Here is an 18,228-nt window from a genome sequence, read left to right as displayed (position 1 = left end):
TTTTATCTTTCGATCTTAGGATATTTATTGTGGGAACAAGGTCATCAATCAGTGTTTTTCTTAACAGATCTAGGTATTTCCAGTTCGTGATAGACTCAAGTGACTGAAGGGCCAGTTAGTAGCGTATACAAGAGAGGAAATGTCTGGGGCAATGACAGTATCTTATGGCAAAATATCCCCTCGATCTGCTGCCAAGTTGTGCACGGAAAGTTGAGCATGGCTTCGCTGCCATACGTCAGTATTGCAATTACTTTCTGTCCGTAGAATGCGATTATTGACTTCATAGAGAATTTTCCATATTTGTTATGTAGCAGCAAGCCTCATCTTGCCTGGGAAAGAGATTTAGTTTTTAAATGGATCGCCCAGTCCTTTTCAATCTCTGACTGGTTTAGCCATATGCCCAGATATTTAGTTGTTTTAACCAACTCTAATAATTTTTTGCCTTCGAGAAATACCATCAACTGTTTATTTCTTAGCTTATGTTGATGTCTTAAAGTCATTACTAGGGATTTTTTTGAGTTGATTCGAAGATCATTTGCTCTCACATATTTTTCTAAGTTTACCAAACTTTTTTTTAGCCAATTTGTGTTTTATCTAGTATAACTAGATCATCGGCATACATGATATATGGTATTTGCGTTGCATTTATTTTCGGAGGATTTGTTACTATGAGGCTTTGATTCATGGCTAAATCTGAAGTATATAAATTGAAAAGCATCACCGCAAGTGGACACCCTTGTTTTAGTCTGTTACAAGTTTGGAGCTGTGCAGACAAGACACCATCTTGAGACAGTCTTACTTTAATGGTGGTATTTGTATAGAGAGTCTTGATTGGCTCTAAAATGTCTGGTAGGCAATTCAAGTTAGCTCGTTTTTTCCCATAGTTTGGATCTATTTACGGCATCAAAGACAAGTTGCAGGTGTATGAAAGCTGCATGAACTGGGATTTTCTCTCTAATGACTTCCAATTTTAAAATGTTAAGTAATATCAGGTTGATGTTGCTACCTACATTCCTAATAAATCCTGTTTGCTTTGGGTCCATTTGTTATCGCCCATTCCATTAGTCTTCGTAATAGAAGTGACGCAAATACCTTAACCAAGGGGTCCAAATAGCGCTATCGGGCGATAATTTCCTGTCAACATGCATATAGATTGGTATCAATATAGCGGTTTTCCATGTTGTTGGAATAACATTGTGCGCTGATATGATAGTAAAAATGTGCATACATAACTCTGCCCATACTTCCGGGTTACGTTTCAGTGTTGCATTGCTAAGTCCATCAGGACCGGGGGCCCGGAAGGCATTAAGCTGCTTTACGCGAGTCAAAATTTCATCAAGTTCCCCTGTTGCATTCCGTTTATGCACGATTGCTCGTTGGAGGTCTTCGACTGTTTCATTTCCTTTCTTGTAGAGGTTTGAGAAGTATGAAATCCCATCTGCTTCCAGGACATCGGGTATGAGACTCTCTTGCTGTTGATCATTTCCATTCAATAGTCTCCATAACTCTTTCGAGTTTTTATTTTGCATGGATTGAAGCATGCACTCTGCATCACTTTGTATTATATTTGCCTTGATCATTTCGATCCAGTTCTTATAATGCTGTTTTAGCAGCTTGGAAGGTTTTAGCCTCTCTTCAAGTTTTTAGAGCCATTTTAGATTCCTGCGTAGTACTTTTTTTTTCTTTATGCAATTTGCTTGTTATAGACGTGAATGTTTTGCTCTGGAGTTTCTTCCATGGCTTTTTATGTGTGCAAATGGTATCAACAACCATTCATACTGAAGTTTTTCCATCTCTTTACGTGAGGAGAAGTGAAATGTTTCCATTAAACCTTCAAGTTGGTCATCCGATATGTAGAGTCTATTCATTCCGCTATTAAGTTCTATAGGCGGTAGTACCACTTTCGTCACAGCAGATAAGTTAGTCAACCATGAGATTTTGATTTTGTGGTGATAACTATTTGTGGAAGGGAGATTTGTTATGTTTACGATTTATTCCTTCAAACCAGCTGACGTATATATGCTCTAGTTAATTTAGCAAAAGGGATTTTAATTCCCTTTTGGTCAAACAAGTGTATATTCAGATCGCTGCATATGATGAATTCTAGTCATTTGTGTTTCATATGCACGGCGTCCATGGTTGTTAGCACTGTATCTATGAATATATCGTTAATCACAACTGTATTCCAGTACAAATTCATAATCCCAATTTTCTTTCCAGTCTGTGCGTTCAATTCAACACTGATCTGTTTCTCGGCAGAACAATCAAAACAGTCCTTCGAGGAACTCCTTGACTAGACGGTGGGACCAAAGAGAAGAACGTCCTGGAGACCTGCTGTGGCGGGAGATAGCTGCCTGAAGCACCTTGATAGAGGCGTGTGCCGGCCCCGCCTTGGCCAAGGACAAGTACGGAAGAACCTGCAGAGCTGAGACCCTCAGGGGGTTGATCTTCTGCGTCCGGCACCACGTCGCAAAACGTTTCCACTTGTGCCGTAGAGTCGATGATGCTCTGGCAAGGACCTCCCTGCAGTCCGCCAGCAGCTCGTACCCTCCAAACAAGCCTTCAGGGTCAGCGATCCTGGGTCGTGATGCAGGATTGCACCTCCTTCCCTGGTGAGGAGATTCACGACAACGGGCAGCTTGACTGGAGATGGCGTCGACAGGCTGAGAAGGTCTGGGTACCAAATCTGCCTCGGCCATGCCGGGGCGATGAGAATCATCCTGCATCTGCACCGTTTGAGTTGATTGATGACTCGCAGCAGGAGAGGGAACACGTACAGGAAGTGGCCTTCTCACACCCATGCTCCTTGGCTGGTGGAACCTGCTGGTGAATTTCTGGCATTTGAAATTCGTTGAGGTCGAAAACAGATCGATCCTGGGTCTGCCCCATTTGAGGAAGAGGCTGTCCACTTGATCCTGTCGAAGCTCCTACTCGTGGCAAGAGCGCAGCTCCCTGCTGAGGGAGTCAGCGATAGTGTTCTGGACTTCCACCAGGTGGAAAGGAATGAGAACATTTCTTGGGCAACGGCCCAGTGCCACACGTCCTGCACCTCTCTGGAGAGCGCTGGGGATGTGGTTCTCTCCTGCTACCTGATGAAGAACATTGTGGTAGTAGTGTCCATGAAGACCCTCACCACCTTGCCCTTGAGGGACTGAAAGAACAAATTGAGGGCTCAGAACACTCTTCGCAGCTCCAGTACATTGATGTGGAGATCCTTAGGCCTCTGGCGTGGAGACGCCCAGTGTGGGCTCCCCCAGCCCTGCAGGGAAGCATCCGTGGTGACGTCTCCTGGTACGGGGGCTTTGGAAGTCTATGTTGGAGCGCACGCCCCACCACCTTATCACTCGACGAACTCATCGAGAACAATCTTGTCTGCAAAGGTTCTGGACACCTGAATCCAACAAGGGTCCAGGAATTCCTGAAGGGGTTGCAATCAGGTAAATGCACGACGACATCATGCCGAGCAGCGACTTGATGGCCGGCACCATTGCATCTTGCCCAGCACGGCTGATATCTTTTCCTCTGAGGGTGGCCGCCATGCAGGAGACCGTGTTGAGCCTGGCCCCCAGGAACAGCACGTTCTGTGATGGAATCAAGCAGGACTTTGGATAGTTCACAAAGAACCCCCAGATCCGTCAGCAGCCGTACGGTCCTCTGTGTTCGACGGCTGCTTCCCTGGACTTGGCACGGATGAGCCAGTCGTCGAGGTACAGGAACACATGTATCCCTTAAATTCGCAGATGGGCCGCCACTGGCGCCAGGCACTTGGTGAACACCCTGGGCCCCGATATAAGTCCGAAGGGAAGGGCCTTGAACTGGTAGTGCCTTCCCTGTACCACGAAGTGCAGGAACTTCTGATGTTTCTCATGAATGGGGACGTGGAAGTATGTGTCTCCAGATCCAGCGACAAGAAGTCTCCTTCCTCCAGTTGGCCGCGCATGTGCTGCAACGGGACCATCCTGAATGTCTGGGACTGGAGGTATTTGTTGAGGCACTGCAGGTCTAGAATGGGCCTCCATGTCTTTTTTTTTAACCAAGAAGTATCTGGAGTAGACTCCGGAGCCCCTGAGTCGCTTTGGAACCAGCTCTATCGCCCCCTTTTTTAGCATGGCCCGTACTTCCGTGCCACCTGTGGTATCCGCAGACACTTCTGCTGGAACTCTAGAGTGTGAGTGGGCAGGAGCATCCAGCACCCATCAGTCGGTGGAGATCTTATCTCACCTCGCTGAAGAAGCCCGCCAGCCAGCCTCCCACCAGGGTGCATGGGTGGGGGGCCTGACATCCTGGCTAGTTCTATCTTGCTTCAGGGCCGGCGTGCCGCCTTGGGAGCGACGTCGGCCACCTCCGAAAAACCTTGGAGGGGCCCCTGTAGGTCTCGTGGGTCAGGAGGGTTGACGGTACGTGGAGGACCCTCTGCTGAAACCTGCCTGTTGTCGCCGCGAGTCGATCACCTTCCCACCCGTGGCGTTCAACTTCATCCCCTCGCTGTCTGGGGGACGAGGGATTCAAAGATGTCTTCCTCACAGCCGCAGAGACCACTGAGTCCAGGGAGGGTTGCAACCATAAGCACTTGGGTGCGAACTCCGGGCACCTGGTACTTCTCCAGTCTATCCCTCTTTGCCTGGGCTGTTGCTGGATTTCTCATCAGTGCCAGGCCCTCATCCTAAACGTCGTCCAGGAGAGGCACTGCCAGAATGGTCTTCCGCTTGGACTCACGCCGTTGGTAAAGGAACCCTACCTTCTTGGGCTCTTCTGGAATCAGCTGTAAGAACTCAGATACATGGGTGACCATGGCATGGAACAACCTCACTTCGTCCGGGGAGAAGCCCTCAGCGGTGGAGAAATGCTGCCATCGTCCGTGTCCGTAGTCACCGTGTCAGTCTCTGTATCCCTAGCGGGGGAGGGCATGTGCAGTGGTTGATGAGGCGGCGTATGGTGCCATTTTCTCCTCTTGGCCAGCGGCAGGCCAGGTGCCACCGGGGTCGGTGCTGGAGGACCGTCGGCGTCCTCTTCTGGATCTCTGACAGAGAGCTGAAAGGATGTCCAGGGATACGTTCAGGATATGTGAACTGACACCAGATCCTCCTCGTCCGAGGAAGAAATATCTGTGCCCTGGAGCTCAGTCGAGGCCTCCACCCCGCTCCCTTTTTTACATCCTAAGGGGTCGGTCTCGGGCTCAGGGATGGCATCCTCTTCTTCAGCGTTTTCTCCACTGGTTTGGCCGAGGCCTCCCGCCTCGGCGGTAGGGCCACTCTGGGCAGAGCCGGGGTCCCCTGGACCAGGTCAGCCACTTTTTTGCGTTCAAGAGGTCGGCTGCCACCAGCTGAATCGTCGAGGATATCACTTTCTCTCTAGCATCTGGGCCTTCAGGGACAGGTCGGACAGGCCAGACACCTTTCCCTTGCATTGGTCTTCTCCGGCTTCTTGTGCAGCTTCCCTGGGTTACCCGATTTCCTCTTCCAGGGGGAGGTGGAGCGATGGACTTGAAATGGAGGCAGACAGTGAAAATGAGCGTGCCCTGCCATTTGCGGGACCCGCTTGCATGGCAACCCCTACGGAAACGGACTTGGCCTTGTCCTGGACCCCCACTGATGGAGCAACCTCAAAGGACTTAAAAGCCCGCTCCTCGGACCAGCCAGTCCTGGGTGAGGCAGGCCCCTGCTTGCTGCAAGGGGTAGAGGCCTTGGCATTGAGCCACGCCACCAACCTACTGTGACAATCCTTGATGGTGCGCTTGCTTCCATGGTCCGGATGGAGACAGTAGAGGCACTGGGAGTCTATGTCCTCCACAAACGCGTTCCTCACTCCGCAGCTGGAGCGGAGCTTGAAGAGGGAGCCTCCCTACTTCTCCTCCGACACGGTCCGGTGTGCGGTGTAGGGCCGATGGCCTTCTGGAATCTTCGATTAAACTCTCGACGATTCTTGCCCTTGAGGGGCATTGGAAGACGCTGACAAAAGGATCCACGCTTGCCGGTCAAAGAAACGAAGAGCACAGGGGCTCTATATGATCACAAATAGAAACATTTTTAGCGATAAAAGCGAGAAAACGTAGAAAAGCTCTTGGAGCAAAACATGAGGACTCACAACACTTGAACGTGCAGTAGAAATCTGAAGATGGCTGCCAGAGGAGGAGCTTAGGGAGAGGCCAGTGATTGGCTGGGGCATTATGACCCAGAGCTCAGTGATTGATTTATAGGAGAAAGACAGTTTGTAAGTGAAAGTGAAACTTCTTTCTTTTACAGAGGATTCCCGGCCTGACGACGGGGAATATTCATGAGCATGTGAATCCATGCCATACCCCATGCTGGAGAATCTCTGCTTTTCCTTAGACACAAATATTACATATAGCCAATAATGCAGATCGACTCCTAGCTATTCAACTCTGTCAGCGCATGCCATCACGTGTTGTACAACAAATTCACCTTACCAACCGTGATTTTGCCAGAGGCAGAGCGGCTTAAGCTGGATATCAGTCAAGAGGAAGATCTCAGGGTTAACAGGGATCTCCCTTTAAATAAATCTCGTGACCCAGATGGATATCCGGCATTGTTTTATAAAATGTACCGGAATGAACTAGCTCCTAAATTGACCCAGCTGTACAACTCATTTGCACACTCCGGTACGATCATCCCTACAATGAAGGAGGCAAAAATAGAGTTAATACCAAAACCTGGTAAAGACCTGTGCTAGCGTGGGTCCTATCGCCCAATGGCATTGATACATTTAGATGCAAAAATGTACGCTACGGTGTTAGCTACAAGGAAGGAGGATCTTATCCCAGAATGAACAGATCCGGATCAATCCGGTTTATCAAACTGCGACAGACACATGATAATGTCAGGAGAACGTGCCATATTTTAGAGAAAATAGATTACGATCTCAGTAGTTCTGCTATTTATAGACGCGGAGAAAGCTTTTGTCCGTGTTGAGTAGCCGTTCCTCTATCCCACCTTGGCAAGAATGGGGTTTGGCCTAAAATTCATTGATAAAATTAAGGTCCGTTACAAACAGCCAATCGCGAGATTATTGATAAATGGTCACTTATCCCCTCCTATTGCAGTTCAGCGGGGGACCAAACAAGGATGCCCTCTCTCTTATTGTATGCTCTTCATTTGGAAGCTTTGCTTGCCACAGTCAGACAGAAAGAGGCTATCCGCGGAGTAAACTTTGGGGGAATCCCGCATAGAACCATGGCTTACGCAAACAATATGCTTCTGCTGGCGTCCAACCCAGTAAATACTCTACATGCGGTGACCAGAGAATTTATGAAGTTTGGAGAAGTGGCGGGTTTAAAAATAAATTACTCAAAATCGGAAAGTCTAAATTTGTCGCTACCTCCTACGGAAGCTCAGGTGTTAAGGTCGCAGACACAATTTGTCTGGGCCCAAGCAGGGATTAAATTGTTAGGGCTGTGTATAACTCCTACACTAGGTGGGCTATATGAAGCTAACTATCCCCCTTTGTTAAAAGGAATTCAAACCCAATTATCTAGATGGGATCCCATAGCTATCTCTTGGCTGGGTAGAAATAATTTGGTAAAAATGTAAGGATTGGCCTATGGAGGACTTGGGGAAGAGGTGGGTACAGATGTAAAAGGTGCTGGGAAGCCCACAGATAGGAAAGAAACTGACTGCCCAGACAAAATCGCCACCCCCTTATTTACAATGAAGTAAAATTACAAACTTGGTCGAGGAAATCTGGGATATAGCTGTTAAGAAATATCATTTGACTTCATATCCTTCCCCTTTCACCCCTTTATTTGATGATCCACAATTCACTCCAGGCTTAGAGCTAAACACTTTCATCGACTGGAAATGAGCAGGCTCTAGGAGAGTTAGAGACATGTTCAGGGGAATGATCTGAAATCTTGTATTCAATGCAAACAGGATTTTGTCCTCTGCGAAACAAGTAGATTTCAATACTTCCAAGTTAGACATTGGATCCTAGCCCCACCGCTGAAGGATGCAGCAACTAGACAGTTCACGTCTTTTGAAAAATGTGTGACCTCAAACACAGGAAGTAAAGCTCTTCTCTCGAATGTTCGCAAAATATTGGCCGATGTCACTCCCAAGACACTGTTAGGCTACACACAGCTTTGGCATCTTACACTGGGGGAGACAGAGTCTGAGGAAGAGTGGGGCACATCATGGTTGGTAATGCCTAAACTGGCCAGATCGATCCAGATAAGGGATTTCTGTTAGAAATTAATGTCTCAGTGGAATGACTTGCCAAATCGTATTCGGAAAATGAAACCTACTGCTTCCGATGTATGCTGGAGAGGTGTGGAATGGTGGGGGACTGGATACTGGATACACATGTGGTGAATTGTCCTGGGTTGGTGAACTATTGGAAAGAGATAAATGAGTGCTTCACACGTTTGCTCTACGAGAACCCAGGTCTTTAAAGTCATGTTTGCTGGTGATGCTTGAACAGAACTTTCAAAATAGACCTAAACAAATTTAAAAATCTTATGTTATATTGCAACTGGCGCCCCTATTGGTGATAGCTCAAAATTGGAAATCGAAAGATTCACCTTAAATAAATGAATGGTTTTCTAAGGTGTGGAACTTTGTGGCCTTGGAATCAATTACATACTCAATACAAGGAGATAATGCTAACTTCGCCAAGGACTGGAATGTTGTGTTGAACTTTTTGCAAAAAGATTATAATACTGTTTATTGCCCTCGGAACTTGCGGCTATTGGGAATTGCTCATATTGATGCTTAAAAGGTTGGAAACTGAATGAAGTATAATCGAGGCCCTGTTCTGATGTGAAATGTTGTAAGCACTGTTGTTAAGGGGTGTGGGACGTGGGGTTGTGGGGGGTGGTGGTTGGGGAGTGTCTAGTGTTTTTATTTGCATTAATAACATATTAAAAAAGAAGTCTCCATGGACTTTTTGGACAAGGAACCACATTGGAGGGGTCAGCAGGTGAGTGTACTTCATACAGTGGATTGGGTTATGCGGTTGAAGACAATCATCTTGAGTATTTTAGAGTGATCGGGAAGGAGGGAGACAAGTATGTAGAATGACGAGCTGCTCTGGTCAGCACTTGGTTTCTTTAAGAGAGGTATTAGTGTGGTTGTTTTGAAAGAGGCATGGCAGATACAATTTGAAAGTTGGAGGTTGAATAAGGCAGAGGCCAGTGGACGTGAAAGGTGCAAGTTCCTTCATTTGTGGTGAGAATAAAGGAGAGGGCGAGAGCGATATAAGGGAACAGAGCGGTTCCAGGTGGGGGATAAAGGCCAGGGTAGCATGGGGTAGTAATTTGTGAATGTGCAAGCAGAGCGATGAAATAAAAATCCTTGTAATAAGAAGTCAGAGTGATCAATTTACAAGTTTCTGGGAAACAAAGAATTGGTTGGTGACCAAGGGGTTTAGTTTGATAGTGTATTTAAAACAGCTGCCAGGAGGCTCATTTCATGAGTGACACCGTGAGCTAGAAGTAGATTTCCACTTTGCTTTCTCTGACGTTTCCAGGTAAAGTATGGGCTTACAAATCGCAGCATGAAAACTCAGAACTTTCGCATGGAGTCGCTCATGACACATGGGGCCACTCGGTTCAGGTGTTCACAGCTGAGCAAGAGTGCTGGGGGAAGAAGCTGTAAAGATTAAACCCCATGCAGTGGTAAAGTTTACAACTTTATATGATTTTTAGAATGTTATTTTAGGCATTTATTGAGCATGTGCTGTACATCAGTAGAGTGTCCAGTCCTATATTAGATATAGGCGGGAAAAGAGCTTACAACATAGCATTTATTCCTGGCATACCATTTAGGATAGCAGGGAATAGTTAACATTTACAATTAATGAGGAACATATAGCAGTGCTGATATAATGGTGGGCGACTGGAGGGTGGGCTGTAAAAGGGCGGTTGTCAGAGCAATAGTGTGCAGGGTTGGTTTGGAAGGCGTTTCTTGAAGAGCAGGGTCTTATTTTCTTTTCTGAAATGCTGAAGGATGGGAGCAAGTCTGAGGTTGATGGGCATGAGGTTTCACAGTCTTGGGCATAGAAGTAGAATGTTCTTTCTTTTATCCATTTCTGCTGCTCTAGTCTAGCCGTGTCTTGACATTTGCAGATTTGCTGACCGCCAAAGATGGCGACTGTCTGCCAGATAGGATGGGTAAGGAATGGAAGGAGTCCTGCCACTTCAAGTTAAACAGACTAAGTCATGTATGCAATTGTTCTTGAATAGGTCAGCCCTCCGATAACTTAACTTATCAGCATTTCTTTTTGAACAGTTACTTTTGTAAAACATTTCAAACAAAATGTTTTACAAAAGTAACTTCAAAAAGAAATGCTGATAAAAGTTAACAGTACTATGACAAAAGAACAAAAGAAAGAAACTGCTTGAGACGGACGGAAGAAAGTATTTGTGCCAATGGAGAAGTACATGGTAAACATCAATAAACGTGTTTTGACCAACTTTAAAAGGGTCTAAATGCATATAGAAATTTAGTGCAATTAAAACACTTATACTCGGATAACCATTTTCCATCATTTGTTATAGGATTATAGGAGGGCTGACTTACCCCAGCCACTCTTATGAAGAGCCATTGCATACATGACTTACAGTATATTTAACTTGGAAGTGGCAGGACTCCTTCCATTTCCTTAGCCTTGATGAGCCCATAGTCCTTCCACTCAGGGGCATCCCTCTAGTTTTCTACATACCAGATAGGATAGAGCAGCTTTTTTATATGATACAGCTGACTATGAAGGTAATGCTTTCTTGTACGGGCAGTCAGTGTACTTGAACAGGTATGGGAGTTAGATTGTCTTATTTGCCAAAAACCTTTCACGAGTTAGACCACAGTGTGGAGAATACTCATTATGGGTAATAGGTAGTGGCAGGTAGACCGGTAAGCAGTGAGGTTTCCTCCATCAAGGTTAGAAAGGACCAAGGCCTTTACAGTGAATCTGAAGCTTATGCCTGATAGCAAGGGCTTATTTTTCCGCATAGAGGATAGTCAACATCATGCTGCCTTCAGTTTTGTTTGCCAAGTAGTATTTGTTTTGATGCAAGAAAGAACTTGAAAGTTGCAACTGCAGAGATTTTAAGGTTTTCATTATGCAACTAAATAGGCAGACTAACAGTCAGATGACAAATTCAATTTTAAATTCATTCCTGCTTTACCAACATCAGATATTGTTCGTCAACACTGCTCCCTCTGTTGAAGTCAAACGGAAACCAACACAGATGTTTAAATGTGAACATTTTGTTCAATGAATACTGCACCTAGTTGCACCTTCCATACAAGGATACGGTACATGGACGGTAGAGGGAATCTTTGACTGAACATGCATAGCTTCTCTGTATCTGAAATGAAAAAGGAACAGGGTTTAGCATCTACAGCATGGCATTACGCACCTCATCTACATTTACAGACCAACAACATAAATTAATTCAGTAATTCCACCCCAACGCAAGTTCACCATGATCAAAATACTCCAAAGTTGCTACATAAAACCAACAGTCGCATTCATTGCTCAAGATCAGATTGTATAACAGTATTTGAATGTTGGTAGTAAAATGAAAAGTAGTTCCCATTCTCAAACACATTTTCATTAATCAAGTCAGGTTAAATTTTTATTTTGGATGCACCCCCATGGACCAAAAACCCTGTATATAGTTCCAATTGTATCTGAGGTTAATACATTCTTAAAAATACTGTTCAAATTATCCCACAATAATGTCACAAAACAATTAGCTTAAAGATAGACATAAATGCATTGTGCAGAATTCTTAATGCAAATAACCTTCACTGTGGTTTTCATCAGGTGCTCCATCTTCCCATCTTCAAACAGAGCAGATTCCAGGAAAGAATTCAATGTTTGGGGGTTCGGATGTCCCTTTTAGGGGACCACCAAACTTGTTTGTTTTTTTTTCTTCAGAGTTAGGATCTTTGTTCTCATTTTGTGGTCTGAGTGACTTCTTACTGAAGTCCCCCTTCCACTGCAACCCTTGTTTAGTACATGGGCCTATTGTAGCCCATATGGCTCCTAGGACAGAGGTACTTTTTAAGCACCCCATTTTGCCCATTGGGTGATTAAACAGCCCTACATTGGTTTTGTGGAGTAGATTGGTGGCAGATGTAAAGGGGTGCAACATACTTTTTTGTGAGACATTGCAATACTTATGTATTTGTGTAGTATGCATGATACTTACTGTTATAAGGTGTGTTTGGACAACTCTCTGGTGCAGGCTGTATGAACACTACCCTTAAGGTTGGGAGGGCAACAGCCCATAAAGGGAAGCCGAAAGTCTTATGGAAGTAGCGTGACAGAGTTGTAAGGCTTCTCTGTTGGGAGGTGAAGTAGACTGACACAAAAGTACAACCAGTCCACACAATTAGCTAATGAAAATAAAACCACACTGGTATACTGAAAAATACACCTTCATGGTAAATATGTACTTTAAATAGACGGAATGCACAGTTAAATACCTAGTGTAGGTATAAAAACAGTAGATTGTCCAAAGACACTTGTCACCTATATACTAAAATGTAAGTCTACTACGCAGTGCTGGGCACAGAACATAGTGACAAGGGTTTGGGAGGCGGAGAAGAAGAAAACTGAGCCAGACATTAGAATATATTGTAATAACAGTCAACACATGCTCAGCATTGCCAACAACAGAGTCAGAGTATTTCTAGACCTCTAGAACATAGTATACAAATGTGCCCCTCACAGTCAATGTAGGGGCCGCAGGGAAAATAGATCTAACACAGCCAGAGGCCACCAAAAGACAGATAAACTTTAGACTGAAACCACCAAGAAAGTACACTTTAGGATACAATAGATAGATTGCACTATAACTATTTTAATGACAATCAGGCCTTCACATTAGTAGAGGTGAAATACAGGATTTTAAAACAATATTACTACAATTTTGTTATGCACCTGTATTTGGCCTAAAACTCACTGAAAGGCAATTTGCTTGTATGGAGGGGCAGGGGAGAGGGTGCGGGTAAGCCACAGTATTTTTCCACAGGTGCAAATGTAGCAGCAAAAAATACAATAAAAAAAAAATGGGGACAGAGGCCACCCATAGAAAGAGCTTCAGAAGCAGGCTTGAGAACCAGCAGCCCTGAAAGTCAGATGCAGCACCAATGGAAGTCAAAGGCAAAATGCGGTTAAAGCCTGCCTACGAAAAGCTTCAACCACAGACCACGGGACCCTTTTTCTGGTAAGTATTAAGAAGAACTCATTAACCTAGGAGCCATAGGTAGGTACTCCAGTGATGGTTCCAAAAAAGTCTAGTTCAGGAAGCTCCAAACCACCCAATTAGTGCAAGCCTTTTTTTCAAGTGAAATTTACAGGACTCGAACAGCCAGGGACTTGAACCACGGACTAACAACAATGGAAAAGAAAAACAAACAATCACTCTTCCCAAGAGTGGCACCCACAAGCAAGAAGCAAAAGCAAGAATGAAAAGACACCAAAAAGGTGAGAGAATATGGAAAGCTGGTTTCAGCGGCTCAGTGAACAAAGAGGCAGCGCTCCCACAGAAGATGTTCCACAAAGGAGACTAAAGGTGGGAGTGTGGGGGGGGTTAAGTAGAGCAGATGAGGCAAGGCATTGGAGCATCAATACCTTCCCAGGCGATGACCGCTTTCTACACCGAGGATGTACAATCATGATGGAAAAACTGGAATTGGACGATAAGATGGGCTAGAGTCGAGCACAGCAAGACCGTGCACAGCTAATGAGGGAGGCCGATAGGAGAACAGCGGAGTCCAGGAAGTAAGTCCAGCCGCAGGAAATGGAGAGAAGGCTAGGTTTCAGCCATTATGGCCATATCTGCTATGGTCCTTAAAATGCAGCAGTGGCCCCCCAAAACAGCAGAAAACCTCCAGAAGGCAGTGGACAACCACCAGAAGGTAAGTAAGCTACCTGCCCCTCCAAGAAAATTCAAGCAGAACTCAGTGTGGGCATAGGTGCTCTCCAAATTATATTAAAGATATTAAGTATGCCTCACTCTTATATTGCTAAGAAATATCCTTCACAAATAAATCTTCAAATACTCAAATACTTTTTGGTGCAATGACGAACGGTGCCTCAGTTAAAGTACCAGAAAATATTTAGTTGGCCCTTAATAATAAAACATACATTATGTGCTTCCAAATAATACAGGCCAATCAGTGTTTCTTTTAATGTTAAAGAAAAGGAACACAATAAAATAAAAATGTATTTAAAAAGCAAACAGAACCCACCCCATGGTGGCAACTCTAGGTTGAAGATTTTGTACAGCCTTCTGACGTCCACTGAGAGATTCCCCACTTCTCACCAGCCCCATTAGGCAATTTCAGCACAAGTTCAGGGCAGTTAATCTCGTTTGGCATTTAAGCAGTCCCATATCTTTACCAACATTGTTCACAAATGACAACCGTCTCCTGCAGTTCTGGTTTTCGCCCCTTAGGCTAGCTGTAATGTTTTCCATTGACAAGATGTGCTATACATTTGACCACCAGACTGCATTTGAGAGTGGTTTTGAGTTTGTCGAAAATGCCATTACTGCCATTTTTACGGCCAGCAATAGCAAGGATGCAAGCTGACCCATCTTGTGCGCCATGCCCTCTTCCGGGTCTCTCCTAGAATTATGTATAGATGGGGTTCTGTTATTTCTATCACTAGTATGTCACTCCCCCAGATACCATTGGCATGGTCATTTTTATTATTTCTCCACAGGGTCCATACTGGGAGGTAGGGCCCACATGGGCACACATTTTCCTATAGATATTTTTCTAATCCGCTTTGTCGAGATGGATTCCAATCTTTTAATTCCATTTGTCCCTGTAATGCCAATTTACAGCTCTCTCCAGGGATACCAATGCTGCATCGATTTGAAAAATCACATGCGTTCGAGGATTCCGCCCCCTGTAAAATGTTTTCTAATTGCATTAGTTGCCTTTTGATGTTAGTTTTAACCTCTAGTTGGACAAACCAGTGTCTAAACTTTTCTTGCTCCCCACCTTAAAATTGCTTTTGCAGTGCACCAAGGACCCAAGCACCCCCTCCTTTAACATATCCCCAGCTTTGTGACAACCTCCTTGTTTCAGATTTCATACACCATACCTTGTAAACATGGAGTGTAAGTTTGGTTTCCTCTGATTGGTGATAAGGGGGAAGGGAACGTCATGAGGAGTCCTATTCTATGTATTGAGTCTCAAGCCTCCAACATGGATTTTGATATTGGATTTTTGTAAAGATTTGATGTTCTGTTTTCTACTTAACCACGGCTAGGACAAGCTATGGCTTAACGTACAGAGATGCACGGACATGTACTGAAAGAATATTTAAAATCTAGCATTATATCACAGGGTCTACAAGTGAAGATTATTCCATGTCTCTTTCTAGATGACAATGAATATAAGGTGACATTCAGTCAAGTGGCCACTAAATGCAGCCGTGATCTCCTAGTGCCAACTATAACCACAGGCCAACTGGTTAGTGGCAAAATTCTGGAAGCTCCGTCAGAACAAGAAAAAGCATTTTTGACCAACGTGGCAATTTTGGAAGCCAAACAGAAACTGGAGCAGATAGAAAATCTTTTCAAGAATTTAAAAGTATAACGATTGAAAAAAAGAGCAATAAATAAACTTAAGAAAGATATCTCTCTTTTCAAAAAAGAACAGTTCAACCCTTACCTTGCAGAAGACGTCAGCCTTCAAACAGTTTGGAAGAATAATGGGGGTTTCTAATACAGGGACGAACAAAAAAAGATGGGTCACATTTTCTGACAAGTCTTCAAGCAATTCAGGAAATGAAGATCCAACCAAACATTGGCAGATCACCCTTTTTGAGGAAGGGGCAGCCGCAGAAAAGTCCCCCCCGCCCCCAAGTTAGAGCAGCCCGCAATAGGTCTAGTCAGAATGTCCCCCCGCAGGGGTTGACGCATCGGGACTTTCAGACGCGCAATCGGGCCTACAGATGGGAGATGAAGCATTGCCTATCTTTAACCTCTCCTTTCGAGTTTGGACACCTTTTGAAATATCTATCCTCAAATGGAGCCTATCGTTTGTCCCGACCCAAAGTCCTAGCGCAATGTCTCTGATAGGTGAAATTAAAGGCTTCCTAAGAAAACTTAGGTTGCCATTTTATTTTTTGGATCGCACCATGACGACCGAACATCTCTGGTCTTTCTAGACCATCATCTTTCACTCCCAATTCGGTTGACATCCTTCCAGAGGTTGTGATTTTTGAAAAACTGGTACTTGAAGTAGAAGATCTTATCCAACATCCAAGAAATCCGTCTGGGCCTAATTTGAAACTATCAGAATTTCAGGCCATAAAAACCTTGGCGTAAGATACATCCATAGTCATTAAGGCCGCTGGTAAGGGGGAGGGATAGTGGTATGCGATGCAAACAACTATGATCTAGAAGCACTAAGACTCTTACATATTCCAGGCCACTATACCAAGGTAGCCAATGATCCATCTAGTGCAATTAAGCAAAAGATACTTCAGCTTACAGAAGAAGCCAGTGAAGGAGGATGTGTTTTCAGCAAAGAATCTGAATTTATCAACTATTCCGGGGTGTGGGTCGATACTTGAACCCTTGTCGAAGTACATCAACTTCTTCATCAAACCACTAGCTATGGCTACACCCACTTTTCTCCTAGACTCCAGGGATGTTATTAATTTAATAGAGGGCCAAGCATTTGATACCAATAAGCAAATCTTAGTGACATTTGATATTGAGGCCCTCTACACTAATATACCCCAAGATAGAGCAGTCCATAGCCGAAGAACCATGTTGGATAGACAACCTGTTCCACACAATGTCCCCACGGATTTCCTATGTAAATGTGCTGAGCTAGTCTTGGCCAATAGTTTTTTCAAATTCAAAGATGAATATTTCCTACAAAGCAAGGGTACTGCGATGGGCTGTACCTTTGCCCCGAACCTGGCCATTATCTTTACGGCTCTGTTGGAGGAAGTGAAATGTTGGCTAATACTAATCCGTTATTGGAGCAGATTAAATTATATTGTCGATACATCAACGATATTCTACTAATATGGGAAGGCAATGTCGAATCTCTATTGTTGTTTGTTGAATGGCTTAACCAAGTTGATCCAAATATACACTATACATTCGACTATTCGATCTCAAGAATTTCCTTATTAGACTTGTCCATTTTCAATCAATCTGGCTTCCTCCAGACTAAATTATACAGGAAGCCGACAGAAAGAAATACTACACTCAAGTTTGATAGTCAACAACCCACTAGTCTGCTCCTTAACTTACCTTTTGGTCTGTTTCTACGGCTTCGCCGCAATTGTACTAACATTACACATTTTAACAAACATGCAGACATTATGGAAGCTAGACTTCTTGAGCGGGAATACCCAAAAAAACATATGAAAACTTCCCAGGAAAAGGGGACGGTATGCTCACCGCGAATCGTTACTATATCCTCAACATTCTGTCAACATAGTAATGCAATTAGAGCCATTATTCTTAAACATTTGCGGATACTCAATTCATCTGAGACCAAAATGAAAAAATATTTGTATTCAAGAAGAGTAAAAATCTTAAGCAGAAAATGACTCAAGCTAGTAGAACACCTTCAAAACTGACAACCATCAGAGACACCAATTTCAAATCGGTAGTGGGTCATTACCCATGTACCTCTTGCATGGCATGTAAGTACTCCAGAAAGACCACCTCTTTTGTTGCAGAAGGAAAAACCTGGGACTTACGTACTTTTACAACAGGTAAAAGTAAAAATGTAATCTATGCAATGTAATGCCCATGTAAAATGTTCTACATTGGGAAGACCACAAGAGAAGGTAATGTACGTATTAATGAACATCGCTTTAAAATAAGAGCTCAGAACTTGAGTGCCCCCATGGTTATGCATTTTGTAGAGATGGGCCATAGCGTGGAGCAACTAGAATGGTTCTGTATAGAAAAAGTAAGGACCTTTAATCTCAAAACACTCACTAAAAGGTCTCGATACATTAGAACCTTGGAACCCAAACGATTAGGGCTCCCATATTGGGACCCTATAGGGGCCTGTTGGGTCATACACAGTAATATCTTATCCGGTTACCCTTCAACATTCTATTTGAGAGTGGGGTTAACATTGTCCCAAAGTTGGCCATCATGTCATAACAGCTAGGGGCACCAAGTGGCTTGGCCCTGTGGGGACAGATTTTGGACACCTTGGGGTGCGACTCATATCATACCCAGTCAATTACATCTTTTGGTCCGGAAGGTGC

At 44.3% G+C, this 18,228-nt stretch overlaps 1 protein-coding gene across 2 annotated transcripts in view; it reads right to left on the bottom strand.

The window, feature by feature from the left end:
• The window catches only part of TBC1D7 (TBC1 domain family member 7), a 474,622-nt gene that overhangs the window by 323,934 nt on the left and 132,460 nt on the right, over nt 1-18,228 (bottom strand). For both annotated transcript variants that reach the window (XM_069620493.1, XM_069620492.1), the window contains exon 3: nt 11,240-11,320. In XM_069620493.1, coding sequence (XP_069476594.1) covers nt 11,240-11,320 — 81 coding nt within the window. The remainder of the gene's footprint in view (nt 1-11,239; nt 11,321-18,228) is intronic.

The sequence above is a fragment of the Ambystoma mexicanum genome, chromosome 5q (genome assembly GCF_040938575.1).
Source record: "Ambystoma mexicanum isolate Mex_15411 chromosome 5q, UKY_AmexF1_1, whole genome shotgun sequence".
NCBI classification, from domain to species: Eukaryota; Metazoa; Chordata; class Amphibia; order Caudata; family Ambystomatidae; genus Ambystoma; species Ambystoma mexicanum.
The sequence above is the reverse complement of the archived record's forward strand: the minus strand, read 5'-3'. Positions and strand labels throughout refer to the sequence as shown.